General features: G+C 45.7%; 1 protein-coding gene across 3 annotated transcripts in view; it reads left to right on the plus strand.

Moving 5' to 3' along the window:
* The window catches only part of PCDH15 (protocadherin related 15), a 1,185,684-nt gene that overhangs the window by 747,512 nt on the left and 411,175 nt on the right, over window positions 1–26,997 (plus strand). For all 3 annotated transcript variants that reach the window (XM_084845696.1, XM_084845694.1, XM_084845693.1), the window contains one exon: window positions 16,680–16,840. In XM_084845696.1, coding sequence (XP_084701822.1) covers window positions 16,680–16,840 — 161 coding nt within the window. The remainder of the gene's footprint in view (window positions 1–16,679; window positions 16,841–26,997) is intronic.

Genomic DNA, 26,997 nt, shown 5'->3' on the forward strand with positions numbered 1-26,997 from the left:
GAAAGGAGAAAAAAGAAACCCACTTGATCCCTTCCTATCACTTCATAAGGGGAGGGGGAGAGAATAATAAGCCCTTTGGTAGACATTTGTACCCTGCTTACCCGGCAGGGGTCCTTTGTTCTTTGGAATTTTTTGAGTGTGAGGAATCCTGGTTTATTAAACCACAATGTGAACAAGCTGTGTGCTAATGTGCACTGCCTGTTCACTCCCATTTCACTCCTCTCTTTGTGTGAACATTATGTCCAAACCAGGATTATAGTTTATTGTGCCTAAGGAATCCAGGATTCCTAAACCAACAACAAACCTGGGTTTAAAGCTGGTTTATGTAGGGATGTACGAAACTCATTTACCTTTTCGTGGAATCTTTCGCGGGGGGGGGAGGCACTCCGTCCCTCCCCCTGGAATCCTCAATGGGGGGGAGGCGATCCGGTCCTCCCCCCCGGAATCCTCGATGGCTGGCGGCTCCGGCGGCAGCGGCTCCGGCAGCGGCGGCTCCGACGGCGGCGGCTCTGGCGGCAGCTCCGGCAGCTGATCTCCTAGCCAGCCACGGCCGGGCTGCTGCTGCCGCCATTGCCATCCTTGCAGCCGTGATAGGGTATGTAAGAATTTACATAGCCTATCATGGCTGGGTAAAAAAAACCCCAACATATGCAAATGGCGGCAGCTATGGCAGCCGCCATTTGCGTTCTCTATTTTTCACCGATTTATCTTACATAAATATTTATGTAAGATAAAACGGCGAAAAAAAAGGGAATGCAAATAGCGTAGTGGGCGCTATTTGTGTTCCTTTATTTTTCGCCTTTCTAGCCTACGTAAATATTTACACCCACTACGCTATTTGCGTTCCCTCTTTTTTCGCCGTTTTATCTTACATAAATATTTACGTAAGATAAATTGGCGAAAAATAGGGAACGCAAATGGCAGCCACCGTAGCCGCTGCCATTTGCGTACGCTGGGTTTCTTTTTTTTTTTTACCCAGCTGTGATAGGCTACGTAAATTCTTACGTAGCCTATCACGGCTGCAAGGGCGGCAATGGCGGTGGCAGCAGCCCGGCCACGGCTGGCCAGGAGACCAGCCTCTGGAGCCGTCGCCGCTGGAGCCGGCGGCGGAACTGCAGCTGCCGCTGCCAAATCCGCCACATCCGCCCCAGGTAAGTGCCGTCCCAGGGGGATTCCGCGGGGGGGCGGGGGGGCAGGAGGCCGTTCCACCACGGATTCCAGGGGGTCGGATTCTAAAGATTCTAAAGAATCCGGCCTCACTGGAATCCGTGGCGGAATTCTCTGCCATCCCTAGGTTTATGATCCTCACTTCTTTGAGTCCAATAAACCATAATCCCACATTCAGACTTAACACAAAGATCTGCCTTCCTGGTTTGTTTACCCTGTGGCGCAAAGGAAGGAGTGAACAGGCTGTGTGCACAAATATGCTGCTTGTTCACATTGTGGCTTAATAACCCAGGATTCCTGTCCTAAAGTGATGTGCAAACATGGCCAATATGTAGAGCTCTCTAATATGATTCTGTATTGACCTTTCTGTCTGCTTTTTAAAAACCTTTAAACAGCAACTTGTGTGTGTGTGTGTATATATTTATATCCCGTCTTTTTCCCTGCCTGCGAAAACATGCCAAGGAGAGTGCCACTCTCGCCTCCCTGGGAAGGGAGTTCTAGAGCCTTGGGGCAGGCACCGAGAAGGGCCTCTCCCGTATTCCCACCAGGCAAGCCTGTGATGGTGGCGGGACCATGAGAATGGCCTCCCCTGAAGATCTTAGGGCACGAGCAGGCTCATAGGGGAGAATATGGTCTTTCAGATAACCTGGGGCCAATCTACACTTACGGGTTTTTTCGCTTCCAATGAGGTTTCACCACCTGTCTTTCACACTAGGGGTGGACGAAAGTCACTTACCTGTCCTCAAAGCTTGTTCGCGGTGGGGGTGAGGCGCTTCACTGCTCCCCCCGCGAAGTTCAGGCCGGGGGGGAAGGCTTCCCGCCTTGCCCGGCCGAAATTCAGGCCGGGGGGGGAGGCTTCCCGCCTCGCCCGGCTGAAATTCAGGCCGGGGAGGAGCCTTCCCGCCTCGCCCGGTCGCGAACTCCAAAGTTTTTTTTAAAAAAAAACAACGCCCCCATGATAGGCTACGTGACGATTAATGTAGCCTATCACGGCTAGATCTGCAAAGTCAGCCGTGATAGGCTATGTTAATCGTCACGTAGCCTATCACGGGTGACTTTAAAAAAAAAAGCGCGTACGCAAATGGCGGCCCCCATAGGGAGCCGCCATTCGCATTCCTTATTTGGTCGCTGTAGTCTATGTAAATCTTTACGTAGACTACAGCGACCAAATAAGGAACGGGAATGGCGGCTCCCTATGGGGGCCGCCATTATCCGTACGCGCTTTTTTTTTTTAAAGTCACCCGTGATAGGCTAAGTGACGATTTACGTAGCCTATCACGGCTGACTTTGCAGATCTAGCCGTGATAGGCTACGTTAATCGTCACGTAGCCTATCACGGGGGCATTTTTTTTTCTTTTATTGCAATGGTGGCGGCGGCAGCCGGTCAAAAGACCGGCTGCCTCTCCCGCCCCGCACGAACACCCGCCGAACCGCCGGCCGGACCCACCGCCGGGAGGGACATTCGGCAAAGGTAAGTCCTGTCCCGGGGGGGTGCGGAGAATTTCTCCCCGAAACTTGTTCGGGGGGCCGAACATGTTGGCGCTCGGCCCCCCGAAGTTTCGGGGAGAAATTCTCCGCCATCCCTATTTCACACTATGCAGTACCTGCCTCGAATTGGAACCAGAATTTCCTGCTTCTGTGCTCCCGCTTTCAATATCCTGATATCCTGGTATTTTCCCTTAATGTGCTCTGATTTTCCGCCTTCGCTAATGTATCTGGTCGTAGACCCCTCCCCTGCCTGACCATATACGGCGGTGTTTGTATTTCCCTCCTGTCCAATCACAGCTCTCAATAGCCTCATGCCGTCTTCTGGCTACCGATCGCATAGCTTCCTTAGCATTCAATGTTTCCTCAGCAATAGGGATGTACGAAAGGCACTTACCTTTCGCAGATTATGTTTATGGTTGGGGGGGAGGCGTTCTGTCCCTCCCCCCGGAATCCTCGCCAGTGGGGGAGGCGCTCCTTTCCTCCCCTCCCCCGGAATCCTGGCCGGCCGGCTGTGCTCCACAGGGATTCTGCGGAGCTGCCGGCCGGCTCCGCCAGCAGCCGGACATCCGGCCACTGGCTAGCAGGGATGCAAATGGCGGTGGCCATAGCCGACGCCGTTTGCGTCCCTGCAGTCAGCCGTGATAGGCTACGTAAATGTTTACATAGCCTATCATGGCTGACTTAAAAAACACACACACATGCGCGTACACAAATGGCGGCGGCCATGGCCACCGCCATTTGTGTTCCTTATTTTGGCACGTCTTAGTCTACATAAACATTTACGTAGACTAAGACGATGAAAATAAGGGGAACGCAACTAGCGTAGACGCTACGCTATTTGCGTTCACCTTATTTTCACCGTCTTAGTCTACGTAAATGTTTACATAGACTAAGATGTGCCAAAATAAGGAACGCAAATGGCGGCGGCCATGGCTGCCGCCATTTGCGTACGCACGTGTTTGTTTGTTTTTTTTAAAGTCAGCCATGATAGGCTACGTAAAGATTTACGTAGCCTATCATGGTGTTTTTTTTTAAACCTAGCTGTGATAGGCTACGTAAATCTTTAGGTAGCCTATCACTTTTTTTGTTTTGTTTTGTTTTTAAACTGGAAATGGCGATGGCGGCAGCCGGTCGGAAGACCAGCCACCGCAGCTGCTGCCGCTGCACCGGCGCCGGAGCCGCTGCCGGAGCCGCCGCCACCAGGAAGATCAACCCAAGGTAAGTCTCGTCCCGGGGGGGGGTGGGGGGGTGGCGGACCGTTCCGCCACCGATTTCGGGGGGCCGAATGCGCTGGCATTCGGCCTCCCCGAGATCCGTGGCAGAATTTTCGTACATCCCTAATCAGCAATAAGCAAAGGGCTGGATGTGCGCGCACTTTTCTGATCTCGGAAGCTAAGCAGGGTCGGCCCTGGTCAGTAGTGGGATGGGTGACCGCCTGGGAATCAGGCTTCCTGCCTTCAGCAGGGGGTTGTTCTATCCCTTCAAATGAGACTAAGTTTTACCCCGTCCTGTTCCCCTGCTTTGGATTTTTTTTTAAATGAAGGCGTTATCTTCAAAGAATCGTGGCTTCTCCGCAATTTTTTTTTTTTCTAATTCAGGCATGATCTTTGAAGATTTGAAGATTTGAAGATTTGAATCTTCAAATTTTTGAATCTTTGAATATCATGCCTGAATTAGAGAAAAAAAATCATGGAGAAGCCACGATTCTTCGAAGATAATGCCTTAATTAAAAAAAAAAATCCAAAGCGGAGGATAGGAGGGGGTAAAACTTAGTCTCATTTGAAGGGATAGAACAACCCCCTGCTCAGTGCAGGAAGCCTGATTCCCAGGTGGTCACCCATCCAACTACTGACCCAGGCCAACCCTGCTTAGCTTCCGAGATCAGACAAGCGTGCACATCCAGCCCTTTCCTTGTTGCTGAGAAAACATTGAGTGTGGAGGAAGCTATGCGATCAGTAGCCGGAAGACGACATGGGGCCGTCGAGAGCTGTGAGTGTGGTGGGCAAAAACAGCAAAAACAGGAAGAGTTTCTGATCCTCCAATGAGAGCCTCCATCTTTAAGAGCAGGAAAACAGCACAGCGCTTGAGTGTCAACCGAGCTCGCACATTCGATGAAGCACCGCAACGGGGAAAATGGGTGAGTGTGGATAATCACTTTTTAATGAGAGAGTGTTTAACCCGACAGGACACTGAATTCATTGCGATGGCGGGCACAATGTAGATCAGCCCCTGGACCCAAGCTGTATAGGGCTTTATAGGTCATGACCAGCACTTTGAATTGTGCCTGGAAACAGACTGGGAGCCCGTGAAGCTGTTTTAGCAGAGAAGTTGTTGTATGCCCCAGCCGTAGACTTCCAAGATTTAGAGGTGCCGTGGAAGTGATAAGTCAGATCCAGGTTTACTTACAAGGAAATGTTTATTGAGTACTTACAGCGCACAGGCATACCCAATGATTGTATCAGACAAAAGGTCTGAACCCAGAGCTGTGCTGCAAGTTGACTTTTATATCATACATGTTATTCAGGCATAGCAGTGAGGTAATATGACAGGTGCAAGCATTAATCGTGTGTTAGAGCTTATCTACAACTTTCTCAGCATAGCCTAGTAGTACTTAATAACATATTTGGCAAAAGCAAGACTATCATAATTTTCTCAACATAGACACCTGTAGCTTGAGATAAACATAGCTCCACTCTCTGGCACATCCTAGGCTCCGATAAGATAAATGGCACTGGAGCCCATTAGCTCTGGAATGTGCTGAGGCTACACCAGCCTTTGACTCATCTTATGAGCCGAGAGGCCCAACTGCAAGGGATTGCAACTAATAATGAACCAAAGCAGAGAGCATTATGGATCTCTAAGCTTCTCTAGAACTACTGTTACCTTGCTTACAGGCCCAGGGGCCTACAGTTGTATGCTCCCTGTAGCCAGCCCTATTCAACAGACTGGCAGCAGCTCTTTGAACCAGCTGAAGTTTCCAAACACTCTTCAGAGGCAACCCCACGTAGAGCGCATTGCAGTAATTCAAATGGGATGTAACTAAGGCATGTGTTACTGTGGCCAAGTCAGACATCTCAAGGAACAGGTGCAGCTGGAGTACTAGCTTTAACTGTGCAAATGCACTCCTGGCCACCGCTGAAACCTGGGCATCCAGGCTCAGGGCTGAATCCAGAAGTACACCCAAGCTGCAAACCTGTGTCTTCAGGGGGAGTGTAACCCCATCCACATATATGCCCCTTACACACACACACACACACACACACACACCATACATATACATATAATTGCCTTTCTAAATCAGGCTTAGCACATGGCATTCACCTGCTAAAGTAGCCTTGAACCAACAATTGGGCCTTCATAAATGATGCCCACTTAGTATAAAAGGTCAGCTTCCTTCTGTAGAGAACAAAGTACAAAGGTTTAGTATATGGCTTCTAAGCCTTGCTGGACTATTCAGGATGGGCTGCTGGCTTCAAAGCTAGTTTGAGAGTGTTACGGGATTTTTTTGGTTGGATCTGAAAGAGCCTGCTGTTCAGTGTGTCATAGAAATGTTACTTGTTCTTTTCTTGCATACATACAGTAATGAAAGACAAGCCCTATCCAGACTGTCTGAACTAATGCTTGTAGATTCATATCTGAACATCTTGGGGTCAAATTTTCTTGTGCATGCAGACCCACCAGTCTAAAGAAGGAAATCTTTATATTAAACTGTCACAGCACCTGGGATCTTATCTATGGATGGCAAAACAAACATTCCATTCATACAAGGCACTGTATCCCCAAGAAAGTAAACTGAGTAACAAAGTAAGCTGAGTATATCCCCCTTCCTTTATTCTGGTTTAGTGAAGACTTTATTATTTTGAGCCTTCAATAGCTATTCTCCCCCGCCCAGTATTGGTTATTTTATTGATGCTGCCACTTTTGCTATTGATTGCTGCCCTGTTGTTTTTTTTTCTGGTGTATCAAGGCTGATAAATTTGCTGTTGATTGTTTTGTTGCCCTGGTTTTTTTCGGGTTTATTATTTCTATATTTTTAGTTTGTTTAATTTTTGTTGTATTTGTCTTGCTTGCTTTCTATGCCACCTTGGGGATCCTCTAGATGGAAAAGCAGCTTTAAAATGTTGATATAAATAAATTGGCAAATATATTTATCATCATTTTGAAATTGTGCTGACTCCCTCCCCCCACCCCTGAATCTGAGTAATTCTATTTTTCTCCCTATCCACTTTGGCTGCAACAAGGCTGCCATTTCCAATGCAATTGTTCAATTGCTCTGTTAATTGCTGCAAGGAGCCATGAACATTCTGCTATTTGACGTGCCGTCTTATGACCTGATATCCCCATCAGTTTTCTATATAGACAAATCTGCCTTCCCCAACCTAGCACCCTCCAGATGCTTTGGACTGCAAGTCCCATCATTCTGGGAGCTATGGGAGTTCCAGTCCAACACACCTGGAGGACGCCAGGTCGAAGAAGACTGGTCAAAGGGGTTGCTATGCTTTTTTATGTTGGCTCAACAGAATCCTTTGAATGGAAAGAACCAAAGCATTTATGAACTGCCAGCTTTTCTTGATTCAGTTTTACCTGCCAGAAAAGAGAGAGTGGCTGCTGTCACTGTGTAATCTATTAGGCTCTCATACTATACTCCTGCTGCTTGTAAACTCACATTGTGTGGTAACTGATTAGCTACTATAAAAGGCTCTTGCAGCTGAGAGAGATGGGTGAAGCACATTTGTCTGCTTAGAAAAATGTAACCAGCAAGCCTCGCTGAGATTAAGAACAAACACAGAACTGTGCCTCTTTTCTGTGAAATCCAGATTTGATTGATTTTACACAAGGAGATATATCATCATTAAACACAGGATTTCCCTGATTTTGATCCCTAGAATCAAGAAGAACAAACCCAACTTTTCATTAACAGGGCAGTCCTATACATATCTACCTGAAGTATGTCCCACTGAGTTCAATGGAAGTTGCTCCTAGCTAAGTGTGTACAGGATTGCAGCATAAACTGTACTGCAATAACATTAAAGGATTATATATAGTCGGGGAGGCTTCCCTCCATTGTATCCCAGTTATGGATTTGTTGGTCTCTTTGTTGCTTAAATCAAATAAGCTTTTATAGGGCTTGTGTCTTGTTCTGTGACTTTCTCTGGTATAGCCTAATGATGTTTAAGAGTCTTATGAGTGGCTGGCTAGCTGCTCATCTTTTAATTCCATCATTTGGCCAGAGTTTATGGTGGCTGAATCACTACATGACATAACCAAGTTGCTGAATTTAAGACACTTTACCCTAAAAGCATGTGTAGTTTCACCTGGACAGAATTCTTTGGTACCGACAGAGATAGAACAAAATCCAGTGCAGATCAGCCCACTCTGACAGTATTAGGTGCAGTTTTATTTTATTTTAAATGGCAAAGGTTTCTCTGATACCCTGTTCCTCAGGGCAAATGGCAGCAGAGGCTGTGACAGAGCCAACCCATTAATATCCACCTCAGTTGCTTTCTCTTCTATAATCCTAAAGAAGGATTGTCCTTGCCTTCTAAACCATCCATAGCCTTGCCCTCCTTATCACTCCATGCTTATATCCCAAGACTTCTCTACCGGTGAACTTCGCTCATCCACCTCAACCCTCCACTCGGTTGTCCAAAAATCTTTTGTTCCCAAAAGATGATTCAGCACTTGCTCTCTTGCTGTTCCTTCTACCTGGAACTTCCATCTGTGAGTCCACCAGGGCTGGCTCCCAGTTTTAATGGGCTCTTGGACAACCAGGACTGTGTCTCCATGACAGCGGAAGGAGAACCAAATGGAGGAGTACCAGATTTTTAAAAAGGAATCAGCTTTGCTGCACTTTGGTCCATGCAGGGCTCCACGAGCGAGTGCTCCGCACCAATAAAAATCGCTTCACAGAACATAATTCCTGGTGGGGGTGGGGGTTGGAGTGAATGTCATCTGACTGGCAGGGGCTGCTCAACCAATAAGAGGGGCTTCCTCCCCCCCCATTTCTCCTTTCCCTTGAAACTCCAGATGCACCTGCATTTCAGGAGTAAGCCTCATTGAGCACAATGGGAGTTACTTCTGAGTAGACACATATATGCATGTGTTGGGAAAGGGAATGGGAAGAACACAGGGATGGGAAACCAGCCCCCTTTCTAATCGCAGAATCTCTGTAACGAAGGTGTGAAGTAGTTACTTCCTAAGGCAATAAACCAAGCCACAGAGAATCACAGGTTTGGTAAAGCGCTTTACAGGCTTCAGGGAATCAATGCTTTAAACTCTGTATTCAATTCAGGGGAATCTCTGTAAATTCTGATGTGGCCATTCAGAGGGCAAGCCTCATTAAGCACAATGGGATTTACTTCTGAGGAGACACAGATGGGTTTGTTGTGGGAAAGAGAGCAGTAAACACAAAGATGGAAACCAGCCCCCATTTTAACCCACAGGAAGCAGTTACTTCCTAAGGCAATAAACAAAACAATGGAGAATCAGTCTTGAGATCACGCTTTACTGCCCTTAGGGAATTGGGCTTTAAACTGTGCCATTTCAGTTGAGGGGGATCTCTGTCAGTTCTGATGTGGGCATTCAGGGGGAAAGCCTCATTGAGCACAATGGGAGTTACTTCTGAGGAGACACAGATGGGTTTGTGCAGGGATGGGAAACACACAGGAAACACCCCTTGGCCGGGGTAACAGTGAAAGGCATACCCCTGGGCAGGGCTAGCATACCCGAAGTAAATGCGGGGGTTGGGGGACACAGCAACTATACTGGGGAGAACCTGACTTAAGAAAAAGAATCAAACTTAAGCAGTCTCAGGAAATCCAGGTTTTCCCTGATAAGCTCCAGGGTGGCTGCTGGATGGTGACAACATCGTGTATCCCTAACGACCTCAAGATGCAGCCAGCTCAGAGTAAATCATTAGTGGAGACACCCCCCAAGTATCAGTGAGCCCCCTTTGGACTGGATATGAAGTACTATGCTTGCTTTTGTACTATATCTTTTTTTTTACTTCTCGGTGTCCTTTCCTTTCCCCTCCCTGTGATAGTTTTGTATGCCTTTCCTCCCACTCCCTCTGCTCTAGCTCCCTTTCACTCTCTTCCCACATAGATACAAAAAAGAGCAGATTCGGATTTACCTTATAGTTTTGATAGGCCATTGTAAAACACACACACAGACACAAAACAACAACTCCCCCTCAGAGGTAGAAATCAACTGAGAATTCCAAGATTTACTGCATCTGTGATCGGACAGAGGGTGCCCCCCCCACACAAAAAGTAGGAGCGAAGACAAGAGGATGTGTGCTTTTTAAACTGCTTTCTTCCTCTAAATGCTGATGAGAAGGAGGAGGGAGAGTGTTTGAGTGACTGAGAAGACCACCCTCTAATCACATTTACTAGGGGCTCTCCAATCACTGTGCTCTGGAGAACAGCAAAGATAAGACAGTGAGATGGCCATTCTTCCAATGCCACCAGGCATCACTATGAAAAATGACTTAAACTGATCTTCACTCATCATAATTTCCTGTCCTCCTGAAGCTTTGCAGATTCCTTGCCTGGAGACACCTCTATGCAGATTCCATCCAAGAATTCTGCCAAGAAATAAAAAAAGTTATTGGCAGTTCTTTAAAAAACACACCAAAATATAAAGGTCTGTAGCATAAAAACCTATTTTCTGAAATGTTTGCACCTATTTTTCTGAAATTTGGTAGGCATAACCCCCTCCTATGCCTGCGATTTCCAAATCTCGATTCAGGTTCAGTACCTGAGTCAAAGCAGATGACCTCTGAATGTCCGAGCAGCATCAGGCCATTTTCTGAAATGCCAAATTGGGGTCTGGGTCAAATATTGTGGTTGGTGCACACCTCTAGTTCAAATTATGGCTCCGGTTAGAAATTAGTTGCCAACTAGGGGCTCAAGAGTCTTGTAAAGAAGAATGCACACTATTATTTGGAAATATATCTTCTTACACACAAGTACATAGTAGGGCTGTACACCCCCCCCCCCCAGCTTCAGATGCCACCTTGGACTGATTTGGACCCCATTGGCTTCCGCTCAGATCAGGATCCAAAGCAATATTTGGACATCCAAATCCCTCGTTTTTGGTGTTTTCCCTTTGACTTGCTTGAGAAAACAACAAAGGGCATAACTTTTTCCATTTTCATGATACAGAAATGAAATTTGTGAAATTCTCAGCCCCCCCAGAGGGGTGTTCCATCTGCCAAATTTCAGGCAATTTGGCCCAGTAATTTTTGTGCTAGGTGCAGGTGAAATTTGATTTTTTCAAGGAAATCTCTCAAAGCAAAGAGCTATAACTTTTTACTGCTCGTACAGAAGTGCATGAAAGTTGGGGAAAGTACAGCCCCACTGGAGGGCATCCCACCTGCCAAATCTCAGACAGTTTGGCCCACTAGTTTTTGTGCAAGATTCAGGGACAATGTGTTGTACTCAGAAACTCAAACCAAAGTTCATAAAGGGATAATCAAGTTAGGTGTTGAAGTGGTGAGGAGGTCACTGTCCCTAAGCTCTGCTGTAGGTTTCTTTGAAGTGCAAAAAGTACTACTTTCCTATTCACAGTCAATATCCTCAGGGTCTCTTTGGCTGGATTGCCTGGGGAAACACTGGCTGGTAGGCAGGAAGTGAACGAAGACAGCAACCCTGCCAGGTGGGCACATTGACTTGAATGAAGAGCAGTGACCATCGTCTGCTGGACTGACAGAGGCAGGAAGCAACACAGCAACCCTGCCAGGAGGCACAGCAGCACCTTGCCCACCTCTGCCCCTGCCAAGACCCCGGAGACGCGTCATATTGGGCTTGCTTGCTTTGCGACACACAGTGTAGTATTATATTATTTAAGTAATAGCTGTTACTGTGTGTAGTCCTTTGCCCACTGTTTTTGGAAATGTGGACTGTGTGTATTCCTTTGACACTCAGTGTTTGCTTGTCCACACAGCACAAGTGCGTGCGCTCACACACACACACATACACACACGCAAAAGAAAAGCAAACACTAAACTACCAGCGGGGGGGAGGCTAACTATAATCCTAACAGAAGAGAAAGGGATTTTTATTTATTTACTTTAGGGGAAAGAAAAATGGGAAGAGAAGGAATATAGGCATTGAGAAGGGGAGGCAGAGAGGAACCAAGAACAAGGAAAATAAAGTACGAGAGAGAGAGAGAGAGAGACTAAAAGTAAGGGCAAATTAATGGTTGAGAGAGAATTGAAAAATGGGGTGGAGATAAGCAACTACAGCGACATTTTCTGGATTTTTAAATAAAGAATGAATGGTAAACCTATTACAGAAGGGTGGGGTGGGGAGACACTAGCATAGCTGTCATAGCAAGCACTTTCTTCTTGGCTTCATTCTGCCAAAGGAGAGTGGGAAGGGTTAAGGCTTCCTCTGCCATGCCTGGCAGAGACTGGCGCAGTTGCTCTTGGTGGCCGCAGCACAGGCAGGATAGGACTGGACCTGAGAGAGAAATGCCATGGAGCTTCCCTCTTGGCTCCCATCCCATTCTGCTGCCACCACCACCACTACCACCACCATGATTGCACACAATCGCAGCTTGTTAGGCCAGCGGGAGGCTGCTCAGTTACCAGGCGGCTTGAGCACTCCAATGGATCATCTTGCACACACACCCCTGGGGTGTGTGCACCCCACTTTGGAGACCACTGCTGTAGCTTCTAGTCCTCTCCTCTGCAGTAACACCACCTCTCTCACAATCAGAAAACGGAAGCTGACACACAGCAAAGCTCACGCCCTCCTCTGCCTCCTCTCCCCTTCCCCCCTCCTTCCTCATCTTCTGCCCCTCCTGGTAGCCAAGTCTCGCTCAAATTGATAAATTTTGCAGCTCTACCTCTTCTTCCCCTCTCTCCTCCTCCTGCTCTGTGTGATCTTTCACAAGTTGATACAGTTTGGAGACAGCCTGTCTGGGCTGCTCAGAAGGCGTAAGAAGAGCTCTGAATATACAAGGTGGACCAAGGCACCTCGTAGGTGACCCGCTTTAGTTCGGGCACCTCGGTGCTGTTCTAATCTGCTGTGTAGCAAGATGAGGCACCTCCGAATCAGCCCACTTTGCCTTGTTATTCAGGCTTCCTACCAAAGCGGTGCACAGCCCTCGTACACAGGATGAATTTAGTGTAGAAATATCATTCCCTGCTGCATCAAAATCTTATCTGCTCTTTTCAAATGTATTGTGAGTAGGTTATCAAGTTGACATTTTAGCCTAAGAACAAAAGTCAGCTCCAGTCCAAACACCTAAAAAGTAGGATCAAAATACAAAAGGAATGAAAAAAGTGTATTTACCAAAGGCCAACATACAGACTTTAAATTCATAAGTCTAGTAAAAATGTCATTAGGATAGTTTAAAGTGCTGCCTCAAAAATGTATAATTAAGGAAGTTGAATATCACATATGCCTTATGATTAAATCCATTGAAATATGAACTGAAACGTACTATTTGGAGTGTGTTTCAGATTCCGCTGAATCCTGAACTAAATCAGGCTGATTCAGAAAGGTTCCAGAAATGTCTGAAACGAAGCAGGGCTCCTCTGAAGCAGACAGAATCTGAATCTGAACCCACCCAAAGCTTTGATAGTGATTCAGATTTGGGGGGACATTGAAGCCCTATTTAGGTGTTATAAATCTGAATAAACACTTGAGGAGGGGGAATGTGCTAGCCCCACACCTCCTTCCATGTTTCTGTCATCCTTTACTCATGGAGGGCGACCTTCTAAAGAGGAGAGTGTCTTGTATCTGTGGAGAATCTCCATGTAATTTGAACGGACTCCACGGATTCAAGAGCATCCATGGATACAGGAGGCTCTCGTCTTCAGAAATTTGCCCTCCACAAGTAGAGGGCTATGAAAATGTGCAAAGAAGGGGTGGGGCTAGCATGCTCCCCCTCCTCACTTATTTACGCTATGCCAATTTATGATGCCTGAATAGGGCTAGAGACTCAGAGAACGTGTCTGCAAAAATTGATACATTTCTCCCAAAGCTTTCCATTTACGAAAAATGCCAGGGTGGGGAGATGGGGGGAGTTGTAGTTTTGCGAGTGGCAGTTCTAGCTTCTAATCACAGTGAATGGTTTTACCAGGCCTCTGCAATTCTGGTGCTTTGGGGGAAGGAAGGTGAAGTGATATATTGCAGGACTGATCCAGTGCTCAGTGCTCTTTGCTAGTTCTCTCTCCCAGGAGCAAGAAAATTAAAAGAGATTTGGTGGAGTCAGAGAGACCTGGGAAGGGGCAGCAGTCAGTGCTTTCTTGAAAAATCCTGGATGTTCAAATTCATCTGCCTCTGCTGCTGTATGCTTTGCATTCATCATCTATCCCCATCCTATGGCACTTTCTGTGACTTTCGTGCCAATTGAAGAGAAAACAAAAACCAAAAACCCTTAAAGTGTTTTTTATTCATCATAACTCCCTAATTCTTGCACCAAGCCTTCTGAAATTTTGCAGGTTGCCTGCCCAGGGACACCTCTGAGGTTGCCATTTTCATGCAAATTGCCCCCCAAACTACAAAGTGGTGTGTGTGGGAAGGATCACTTCTTCCTTCCAAAATTTAAAGACTTCACAAAAACCACTGTACCTATCCTTCTGAAATGTTGCAGCTTTCCTAGCTAGGACCACCTCTGTGCTGTATGACACTTTCATAACAAACCCACAAACCATAAAGGCTGCTCTTGCGCAAAAGCCCCTGAAGCTATTCACCCGAAACTTGGCAGGCTTGATCATCTCAGAGGGGGCAACTGTGGCAGCAGTTGTCATCCAATTCTGCCAAGAAATAATAATAAAAAGTTATTGGCAGTTTGCTTTTAAAAAAATTAAAGGCATCTAGCATTAAAAAAAAACCTATATGCCTTTTTGCCTGAAAATTCACAGGTATCATCCCCACACAAGGGGCTACTAAGCCTGTGATTTCCTTCCAATTCTGTCAAATAGCAAAAATATTCTAATTGTTTGTTAATATGCAGTGATAGGCATGAAGTTGGGAGGCATGAAGTTTCAGATTTCTGAACTGAGATATAGATTTGTAAAATTTGGTCTGAGGGGATCTCTGTACCTCAAGTTTATTGCACATTTATGGTTGCTCACTCACTGAACTGTGCGGGTCATCATTGTCTAGTCATTATTCCACTATTTCCTCCCACCTATCCCATGTTTTCAAACAGAAAAAAATGGGGCATTTTTCCAGATATGCGCAAATGGAGCGCCATGTCCTCCCTATGTATTTCTCCCCTAGCGTGAATGTAGCACTGAGTGTGGTTCTTGGGGGTGTGGCCATGATGTCGCAGGTGGTGACGAAGGTCTGATGGGCGTTCGGCCTTCCCGCTCCTGCGCCATTTTGGCGCCTCGCCATTTCCAGCCTGCCTGTTCAAAACAGAGTGGCAGAGCGGCAGCGCATGGTGGCAGGGGGGCAGCAGAGAGGAGGAGCAGCAGAGGGGCTGAGCAGCAGGGACTGGCCAAAAGCATCGAAGAGGGAGGAGGGTCCCGGGGAGATTGAGGGGGGGCTGTTCGCGCGTCAGTCCCCATCCACCAGTAATGTGCAAGGGGAGGGGAAGGGGCAGGAACCCAGGAGCAAGTATCGCTGAACCTGGAGGGTGTGTAAAGCCTCTTCACGGAAACATAACGCTATGGGAACGGCCATCTACAGAGAAGGAAGCGCGTGAAAAGGGAATCAGTTGTGATCCTGCATTTAAAACCGAAGTGGAAAGCCCCGTTTAAAATGCAGGATTTTAGGCTGGTGTAGAAATGGCCTGAGGCAAATTAGACTGTTTTCCAAATTTTCCAGATCAAGGTCTGAACTGAATCTTGTGGTGGGTGCATACCCCTACTTACTGTGGGTTGTATCCAATGGTGGCTTTGCACTGGTGGAAAAAGCAGTTTTGTTTGCAAAAGGCAGGCACTTAGTTTTCACTGATTCCTTCCTCCGCCCCCTGTATTTCCTTCCCCCAAAGTTGGTCTTGCAGTTTAGGGAATCCTCTGGAATACTATGCAGTATCTCAGAGCTGAAGTAGATAAAGGGGTTAAGAAAAAATAAGCTGCCTTACCTTGTGTGAGTGGAAACACTTTTTGCTGCAAAGCCACCACTGGATACAGCCCACCAAAGGTCATAATCCAGCACAACAGCACCAGAATTCAGGAGCAAAGGAGACTTGATTTTAAACATGTCAATACAAACAAAATCACGTTTTTAAAAGATGTAATAGGAGGCATGGAGCCCCCCACCCCCATTTTCATTCAGACAGCAACACATGAGGAGGAGAGGTTTCTCACTTCTCTCCTCAGCCATGATCCCAGTGAAAAAGCACCCCCCCCCCGTGCTTTTTTTCTAAGGCTAATAGTGGAGCCTGGCAGGAGGGAGGGCAACTTGTGTTCAGGTTGTGGTTAGGGAGGGAAGGCTTAAATGTCCTCTCCTTACATGCTGCATTCTAGTCTACTTTGGACTTCAGTGGTGAAAGAAAGTCTTATATCAACAGTACAATACATTGTTTAATAGATTACATGCTCAGTGCTTATACTATGAGGGAGAAAGGTAGGGAACTTAATGAATAGGTGACTCAAGTTGTCACAAAACATAAGTGGGGCTGGCAGTCTTTAGGTCAACATAAACTAAGGGGTAAAAAAGTATGAGCCAGGAGACCACTTTTACAGGACCACTGTTTTGTATTGTTGGTGATTTGGGAGCTATCAGCTTATATCCCAAGGCAGCATAAGCTTCTCTTGTTGGCTCTATAACCATATGTATTAAACAAATATCTCCCTCCCTTCTTCATTCTCTTCCTTTCTACCTCATTAGAAAATTAATTCTGATTAATTTAACATGTGGTTCTGTTGTGACTGTTCTTGTTTGTTTATTCTTAACTTCAGATAATAGAACTCAGTTTTCAGTATTTTGAACTTATAATCTGTGAATGTGGCATGTCACAATTGTCTAGCATATGAATGAAGTTGCAATTGCTTTTTGAAAAGCTTCATTATTTGCACTTACATAGCACAAAACATGTCTTCACTATTTTTGTTTCAGGCACTATCTTGGTGGACAGCATGTTGATCAAAGGTACAGCAGGAGGACCTGATCCCACTATTGAACTAACATTAAAGGACAACGTCGACTATTGGGTTATCTTAGATCCTATCAACCAGAGGCTTTATCTAAACAGTACTGGGAGAATTCTGGACAGAGACGTAAGTTGGCTTTTCTCTGCTTGACCCAATTCTTCTTTTGTATTAAAATTCCAATTTCAGTAGATAAGAAGTATGTCCATGATTTATAAAGTTGGGAAATGTGCAATGCAAAGAATGTTTGTTTACTCAAAAGTAAGCCCCATTGAGCCCAGCTTAGTGTGTTTAGGATATCCACCTAAGAACGGTTGTCCAAAATTGAAAATGACCTAGGAGCCGAAAATGCTATCAGCATGCTTTATAGTCCTTGGATATTTTATTTGTAATAATTCTATAATTTTTTTTAGAACAAGAAGTTCTATATCTGTATGATCTTGTATATTCATATTGATAAAAGCTGTGTAGATTTTCTATTTTGTCATTCATAATTGAGTACAAAACGTTACGTGAATAGCAGCTTTTTGAAGTGAGGTGATTTCTATTTTGTCAAATGAATAACAATGCATAAACAATAAAGACCATTATCTAAAAGCCAGACCATGTAAACCTGAAGTGGTTGTATTTCAAGTAATAAGCAACGTAGATGGTTAACCACCTGCACAATTATTCTCCTACAATCCAGTCCGGCACATCCTATGAGTCCCAATCTGAACGTAGCCCACACTGCTTAATAAATCTCCTGGTTTTGCTCTCTGGTTGGGAGGACTGCAAGAATGGGGGAAAGGGTAGCCCATCACTTGAAAGGCAACACCAGCCAAACTTGCTAGTGGGCTGAGTCTGGCTTGCCCTAGATAGAATAAAATAACCTCAATGTCAGTGTGTCAGCTGTGTTGGACTTCAGGAGAAGACTGATCAAAATGTGTTTAATAACAAACAATGATGTGAAATAATTTCAATTCTTCTGTTTGCCACTTTTTTGTGGCAGGTTTCTGTCGATGCCTATAATGCAACACTTTTACCCCCAAAATCTGCCTGTTCCTTTCTTCCTGCCATCCTCCCACAAATTTTCTTCCTTGCTTCCTTTCCTTTACCTTCTCTGCCCCATCCTCCAGGTCATACACCTTCCCCACACACCCAGTACTTTGAAAATGACCCCCAACGGAATTGTGCACCACGTCATTTTATTTAGAATTTAATTTATGGAGGTAATGATGATTGATGAATGGGGTAATTAATTGAAGGGGAATTGCTTAAATTTTGGACCAGGTTCTGGGTGGGAATTGGAAACTTAATTGGGGTGACACCTCCCCACCCCCACTTTCCCATTGACTTGTGTTTGGATTATCACTCTGTAAAATTTTTGAAACTACATTTAGGTGTGAAAGTTGCTATTTTTCGGTGTGTAGGTGTGTGTGAAAGGCTCATGAAAAGAACAGCCATTCTCTTTTCTGTATTTTTTCACACCACTGCAAATTAATTTTAATGGATAAAGAACTACTGATTTGCGATGATCTGGGGCAGGGTGCAAATTAATGGAATAATTTATTTTATTTGAGATGGTTTTGATGAGAAATTAATTGGGTGGCTTTGTCTTCTGTGAAATTTAAATGAATCCTAGTAATTATTTCTAAATTTGCATATATAGATATAGATTAGCAAATGCAAATTTTATGTGATTTGTGTCCTATGGGCCTGGCCCGTGAATCTTTGAAGTGCCTAATGATGTCCCAGAACTTACTGCTAGGTGCCAATTTCCATATACAGCCTGATTGATCATGAGAGAGGGATGGGAGAGATCTGGCACTCAGACCTAGTGTTTGGAAAACAAGCCCCTGAGAATACAAAATCTGGCCATCTATTCCTTGCCATAAATAATTCCTTTGAGCAGCCAATATAAACTCTGGAAAAGTTCCAGTTGAAATGTCAAAGTATATTTTTAAGAATCTCACCATAACTGTAGAAGTGAACATAATTTGTACTGAACTGTGTGACCGAGAAAAAAATAAGAACAGGAATTGCTATGTTCAAGGCAGAAGCTTGGAGGATTTTCTGTCTTTTAAAACAAAACAAAAAAGAAGCTAGGAGAAAAGGGAAAGACATTTGTTCCTTCTTTTCCTTCTCTATGATTTGTTGTTGTTGTTTACGATACCTTAACTGCCATTTGGTAGGGCTGCTGGGGCCAAATAAATGTGCTTGGGGTGGGAGGCAGGTTAACTATGCCCACAGTCAGCCAATTATTTATCCCTGATATCAGGGATATTTGCACATCAGAAATTCATGCCGTGCTCAGAATAAGATTATAACATTTCAGGCTGCTGGAGGTAGTGCTGGAGGACCAATGCTCCTTGTGGTACAAATGTTCATTTCCTCTTTCTCACCACGGACTCTGGCTAACCCAGGTTCTTGCAACACTACAAGCTTTACCTGGGAAAAGCCCAGAATAATTCCTAGTAATACAACCAGCAATGCTGCAACAGATGTTTGTATAGTTGTTTCAGGCCTTTATTGCAAGGACATTAAACCTCTTTCAGCCTGAGAGCTGAATTCCATTTCAGAGAAGCTCTCGGGGCAGGTGCAGGCAAAGGCAAAAGGGACAGGGACAAAAATATTAGCATAGTTCAGCACTTATTGCCAGTAACTAAGCCATCAGAGAAGCAGTTCAACCTTTTAGAACGGTGGAAGAACTGCACAAAAGCTGAGAGACCAGCAAATGATTGGCGGCTGGGGGAAAGGGGGTGTGGCCCTCTGAGGAAAGCTGGAGGACCAGATTGGAACCCACGCAGGCTGGATTTGGCTCCTGAACTTGAGGTGCTGCAGCCCTGCTTTACTGGATAATTTCTCTAACACTACTGGTGGTCACAGACACACAGCCCCATCACCCAGGGCCCAGGCATCCTTGGTAGGGGGCAGTACAAACTTGTACTGGCCTCCTTCCACAAACATACCACCCCATTCCATGCATACATTCTCATGTGTCATGAAAGAAACGTTAATATTTTAATTCTGAAATTACATTTCCTACATTTCTGAAATTACGCCATGGCCCACACAAGGGCTTTTCTACCATGCCCTCAACCCCCTGCTTTTTTTTTCTGTTTAACAACAACCAGCCCAAAGAAAAATCCTCCAAAGTTTACTGGCTGTTTTGTAATGTTTGGTTGGTCCTAAGAAAGGGATTTTTCTGTCAATGTTTTGATACTTTTATCTTAATGGACCAATGTGGCTGCAAGCATTTTAATAAACAGACTAATTTACTTTAAATTCATTCATTTTCTGGCCCTTTTTCCATTGCAAATGCATGAATTATCTTCCCAAAGTCAATTTCTCTAGCAAGTTCACACCTATCTATTTTAGATAGGTGGCTTAACCATTCTTTCCTCATATTAGAAAGCCTGCAGTTTTTGCTGAGTCCTAGCTCACTGAAACTTATTTCAGCTTCTGCAACAGTTTCTGGTAGTGTGCAAAAAATCCATAGGACTATGCACACTTCACTGAAAATTAGTTGCAGCAGTTTTTTGTTTGTTTTGTAAATCTCATGCAAAGATGTAACTGGAGTTAGTTCATGCACTTTTCAGAAATAGACTTGAAGATTTTTTTTTCCAGATGTAATATTTCACAAAGTAAGTTATTAGACATTTCTGACTGATTTACATTTATAGTCAGAAATGGCAATGTGGTTGCTTGCTCTCTCTCCCTCTCCCTCTCCCTCTCTCCCTCTATGTGTGTGTGTGAGAGAGAGAGACACACACACAGGGAGAGAGAGAGAGAGAACTAGACATTTACTCATGTATATTCTGGGCTGTAAATCCTACCAGCAGCATTGGCTCCATTACTGCTAGGATCAATGTCCCCAATTATTTTGGTACTTTGCCCCTTCTTCCAGCCTATACACATGAAACTGGGACTGGTAGTTCTTGAAGGAACATGTCACTGTGGGAAGCACAAATCTCTCTGTGTCTCAAACTACACCTCCGAGTTTAACTACATTTACTTAAATCTACCTCTTTCTGCTCTAGCAAATGGTCTGGGCCAGCAACTCACTGTTCAGAATGTTTCTTGTTCTGCTCTAAACGCTGCCTATGACTTGACTCCAGAAAATCTCACAAGATCTGGACAATATAGGTTCGTAGATAAAGGAAAATAAGTTTCCCTAAATATCTTCAAGCATGATCCACAATTCAGCCTCATATATTCCCTCACAGTAATGGGGTTGCCAAGGCTGACTCCCCTGGATTTCTGGGCCCTGGTAAAATGTACTCCCCTGCCATATGTTTTGGGCCACCACTGCCCCACCATTCCCAGAAAGGGTTTTACTCTTTTTTTTTCTTTTACAATTTAATAGAATGAATCAACTTGTCTGCATGGACATTTGTGTGGCCTTTAAAAAGAAATACACAAACACACATACACATACACATGGCTAGGCACCTGTCCACATCAATGCTCCACCTTTTCAAGAAAATGAAATGATCTTACATTTGAATGATCTTACATTTCAAAAGGTTCCTCTAGCAGTAAAAAGATAAAACCAGAAGCTGCTGGTGGCTTGACCTAATTGAATTTCGCATCCTGCTGTCGTTGTTTGAGGAAGCGGCTGCGATTTGGAGTGTGAAACTGGAGCGAGCAGGCGTTTCCCCCCACTGGCAGATTGCGCTGTTCTCACTCACGAGGGGCCTACAGTTGGCAGACGTTGCTTCCATTTCTTCATAGAAATGATTGTGTGTGCTCATAGGATTCATTGTCCTCTTCATTCAGCGAAAATATATACAGCTCAATCTCCATGTGTTTTCATGCCTCATCCCCCACCTCCCATTCACAAAAGTTCTTCCTCAACTGTATAACACTATTGTGAGACTTCAGTTTCTGGATTTATGAGAATCCATCTCTTTGGTGAAATTCAAAACATATCTTTTCCAGTCTGTTCCGTGCTAGTAAGTGAGCAGATATATTCAGGTGATTTAACCATCTGACAGTGTAGTCCATACAGGTTTGTTCTGTGTGAAATGAGCTATGGTTTGAAAGTACACACCATAGGCAGAGAGCCTACTGAGTAAGTCAAGAGGGTTTCTTCCCTCTGGCCAAGCCTGCAGCTTCTTTCTGCTGCCAATCACTTCATTTCTTTGCCCTTTCTTCAAGTTTTGGGGCTCCAGGGCATACACTGCATTCTTGGGTGCATCTGATCTAGTGAAGCCCTGAAGCACCTAAGTTTTGAAGTGAACAGCTACATACTTGATCCTTTCTTTTATTAACTTATTTTTAAAGAACTTTATTGAAGGTTTTAAAAAAGACAGGTTTATAAGGTACTCACTGTTCATTTTTATATCAAGAGTGGATCAATGCATTTCTATTTGATTTCAACAGATTGAGCTTCTTATTCAGAGGCAGGAAAGGAGAGAGGGGAGAGGGAGACAGAGAGAAAGAGAGTGCAAACATTCTCAGTAAATTTAAAGAAGCATTTGAGTAGGATTAGCTGAAGTGAAATTAGGTAATCATACAAGAAAGAAATCTTTGGTCAACATGTAATTTTGTCCTCCAATAACATGTAGTATAACTGGATTGGTCCTCTTATGGATTGGTAACTGGTTAAAAAATAGGAAGGAGATGGTAAGAATAAATTGATGGTTCTCACAGTGGAGGAAAATAAGAAGCAGGGTCTCTCCATGATCTGTATTGAGACCAGTGCTATTAAGGGTGCAATCCTATGAAGATAGCAGCCTCTGAACTCAGAGGCTACCAAGTATCCAATGCAGGGCAGCTGGATCGCAAAGGCGATCTTTGCCTCCATTCCCCAGCCACCTTGCATTTCTGCTAGATGAGCAATTTTTCCCATCTAGCAGTGGTGCTTCAAATGGGGAGGGAAGGAGTGTGGAGCAGCCCTAGGAAATGTCCTGTGGCCACTACTGCCATCTCCTCCCCAATCCATACCTGGGAATGCCCCCTTTTTCTGTCTCCGTGCTCTGTTTCCAGGCACCGAGACATAGACAGAACTGTGCTGGCAATGAGGGGGAAGGGGGGGAGCATGGCTTCTGGGTTCCAAGGTTGGAACCCTGTTTCCAACCTCAGAGGCCAGAAACCAACAGTCCTATGTCCCTCTAGACACTGTCTTGGGGGACATAGGATTGCTCCCTAACTTTCATAAATGATCTGCAGTCAAGGAAGTGCAGCAAGATAGCCAACTTTGTGGAGGACACCAAATTATTCTGGGTGGTGTAGACGCAAGCATACTCTGAGGGCTCTAGAAGTATCTCCAAACTCAGTGAATGGGCAACAAAATGGCAAACAAGATTCAATAATCAAGGATAGTGCTGCACAAGCAAAAAAAAAAGCAGAATATAAATTTAATAAATACATACATTGGTGGTATCTGAATGGGCTGTGACTAAACAAGTAGTCTTTGGGCGACATGGTTAGCTGAATGAAAACGCCAATTGATTATGCAGAGGCAGCAAAAAAGACAAATTCCTAGGGAGAATTCCGCCATGGACTCCAGTGATTCTAAAGAATCCCCCCCCCCGAGTCCGAGGCGGAAAGGAGCAATTCCCCCCGTCACCCCGTGAAATTGTCCCGGGATGGACCCTACCTGGTGTCGGCCATCCAGTCCATCCGCAGCCCCTGGTCTGCAGCCGCAAATGGCTGCCCTGATCTGCGGCCGCCATTTGCGTCCCTGCATTAGCCGTGATAGGATACATAAGTATTTACGTAGCCTATCACAGCAAAGAGCAGGATGCAAATGGCAGCCGTTACACCATTTGCGTCCCTGCCTTTTGCTGTGATAGGCTATGTAAATAGTTACGTAGCCTATCACGGCTAATGCAGGGACGCAAATGGCGGCCGCTACACCATTTGCATCCCTGTGTTAGCCGTGATAGCCTTGATATATATTTACATAGCCTATCACAAAAAGAGCAGGGACGCAAGAAATCCAGAAAGGCTGCAAGTGATCTGACCATGACAAAGTGACCATATCCACTTTCAGATCACCATCCTCCTGCCCAGTCGAGAAAACCAGATCAAGCATGTGTCCTTTTACATGTGTTGAGCCGATGACATGTTTGGACAGCTGCATGGTTGTCATGGCGGCCATGATGTCCTGAGCCACCCCGGATACAGCAGCCTTGGCATGGAAGTTGAGATCCCCCAGGACCATCATCCTAGGGATCCTCAACACCAAGTCCGAGACCACCTCTGTCAGCTCAGGCAGGGAGTCTGATGGGCAGCAGGATGGACAGTACACCAGGAGAATCCCTAATCTGTCGCGGGTACCCAGCACAAAGTACAAACACTCAAGATCTGCACTCGAATGAGCAGGAAGCCTAGAGAGACGGATCAAATTCCTATAGACCACGTCAACCGCTCCCCGACCCTCGAGTTAGTGTTGGTGCTGCACTGAGTACCCAGGAGGGCACAGCTGGGAGAGAGTAACCCCTCCCAGTTCCCGCACCCAGGTCGCAGTAATACATACCAGGTCAGCCCCCTCATGCACAATCAAATCATGGATGAGGGAGATTTTGTTTTGGACCAACCTGGCATTCAGAAGCAGAAGCAGCACCAGACCTGAGGGCAAGCTGGAAAGGCTGCCAGGAACCATCAGGTTAGGGAAAAGAACCAGAAGAGGGGATAGCCATAAGGTGTCTAGCCCCTCTTCTCCTCAGATGACCTGTTAATCCCCCAATGCCATGCCTCCCCCTACCTGTGGCCACAGTTATGGTGGCGCCTCCCCAACCCCCTGAGTTACTCAGTGGACCTCCCAGGCACATATTAAAGATGTTACAATATAACATATAAAACAATACAAAAGAGCTAAGAAGGGGCAGATAAGATCTGCATTTGCCCCTTTCTTCCGGGTCTTTAAAGCGGCTGCCCTCTGCTGCTGGCATGTGCTGCTAGTAACTGGTTGCTGGTATCTCTGGAGAGGCGGCGGGCGGGTCTTCATTTGCTCCTCCATGCATCTCCAAGTGCGACGCTGAGGCGCTCACAGAGGCCCTGCCTCTGGCAGCCCTTGCTCTGAAATACCTGTGAAGGAGAGGAGTGGTGGTCAGCTGATCATAGTAGCAGCCAGTGGGAGTGGCCCCAGCAAACAGGCTTGTGATGACAAGCCCTAGGGACGGCGGAGAATTCCGCCATGGACTCCAATGAGGCCGGATTCTAAAGAATCCGGCCCCCTGTGGAACAGAACACTTACCTCTGCCTCCCTGCAGAATCCTCTTCAGCTGCATCCTCCGGCTCCGGATTGTCAGCGATACAGCCACCATGCCATATTGCTGGCTGAAGGGGATTGACTGCGGATGCAGATGGCGTCCTGGATGCCATTTGCGGCCATAAAGGTCTTAGTTTAAGCTAAATGCAGCCATTTATGGCTGCATTTACCTTAAACTAGACCTTTATGGCTGCAAATGGCATCCTGGACGCCATTTGCATCTGCAGTCAATACCCCTCAGCCAGCGATATGGCATGGCTGCCATATCACTGGTGCTTCGGAGCCATCCGGCGGCTCCACGGAATCGCCGCAGAGCGGAGCTGGCCGAAGAAGATTCCAGGGAGAGGAACGGATCGCCTCCCCTCTGTGGGCAGATTCCCCATGGACCAGCAGGTAGGGAATCCGCCCATCCCTAACAAGCTGCAAACTCTCTCCAACTCCAACTGGAACATTCTACCCCTCTGAAAATACCATGCAGCTAGAAAACATGGTTAAGAGGCAAACAAAATAATCTGGGGTTGGAGCGTCTTATCTGTGCTGAAGGGTTTCGGGCTGTTTCATTTAGAAAATAAGTTGAGTTACATGGAATGTGATAGAGGTTCATAAAAACATGCATGGTGTGGAAGGAGTGGAGAGAGAACATTCTCTCTTTCTCTCATACTAGTAGAACTTAGGATCACCCAATAACACTGATTGGTGGTAGATGCAGGGCAGTTTAAGGGAAGTGCATCTTCACACAAAGTATTAGTTACGCTAATTAATTAAAAACGTGTTCCCATGACATGGGGTGGTGGCCAGTGGCTTAGGTGGTTGGAAAGAGGGCTTCACAAATCCATGGAGGACAGGCTTATCAGTATCTAACAGCCATGATAGTCTAATGGAGCCTTCACATTCAGAGATAGTTTGCCTCTGAATGCCAGCTGCGGTGGAGAAAATAATAAGGGATGAGGGATGTCTTCATGTTCTGCTTGTAGGATTCCCAGAAGCATCTGACCAGCCACTATTACAAGGGTGGGGAACCTCAGACCCAGGGGCTAAATCCTTGGACCTCTCCTGGGGTCCCAATCTGGTCCTCTGGGATTCCCCAGAAAGCCACACCCCCTTTCCCCCAACCACTGCTTGTTTGGTGGCTTCCTGGCTTTTATGCATTTTCCCTCCATTATAAATGGGTGAAATGCCCCTCCTAAGACTTAGTTACTGGTAGGAAGCGCTTGAAGCTACAATATGCTGGGGGCAGGGGGTGTCCTGTATTTTAGGCCTCACCCTGTTGGTCTTTGGCCTCACTTCATTTGCCTCACCCATCACTGGCATGGCGCCCCCAAAAGCTTCTCTGAAATTGAATTCAGCCCTCAGGCTGAAAGAGGTCCCCAGCCCTGCGCTATTGGATAGAGAATTATGGACTAGATTTAACCTTTGGTCTTACCCAACAGGACTGTCCTTATGCTGTTCTGTTTAGCAGAAATGTATGCAGCAATAGTCAGCAACCTGGTGCCCTCCAGATGTTTGGAATAGAATTCACATGATCCCTGACTATTGGCCATGCTGGTTGGGGCTTATGGGAGTTGTAGTCAAAAACATCTGAAGGGCACCAAATTGTCTGTTCAGAGTTGCTCAAGAGGCTATACAAGCTGAGACCGGAAGCTACAAATTAAGAGTATAGATTAAACTATGGCTGGGGGTATGGAAAGTCTTCCTAAAGAATTCTATACTAGCTGAAACTTGTGATAGTTTAGCAAAACTCTCATATTTTCCATTGTGCCCTGGCACTAATATGTAGCTAACATTTGTTAATCCAGTGTATTAATTGTCCTTTGATTCGCTGTCATTGTCAGTGCTTTCTCTTCTGGCAAAGAAGCTCAAAGCCTCCTTAGCATGTGGAAGTCGTTGGGGCTGGCTGGCTGCTGAACCACAGCGACTAGGAAGGAGATGTGTGGCCCTACTTCCTCCCTAATAGCAGTGCCCGGGGATGGGAAAAACTGGAGGGCGCAATCCTATCGGGATAGACAGCCACCTCCAAACTTGGAGGTGACTCCCTATCCAATGCAGGGCAAGAGCAGCACAGAGGGGATCTTCCCCTCCGCAC

The sequence above is a fragment of the Heloderma suspectum genome, chromosome 3, assembly GCF_057233095.1.
Source record: "Heloderma suspectum isolate Gila_16-S chromosome 3, 16-S_ref, whole genome shotgun sequence".
NCBI classification, from domain to species: Eukaryota; Metazoa; Chordata; class Lepidosauria; order Squamata; family Helodermatidae; genus Heloderma; species Heloderma suspectum.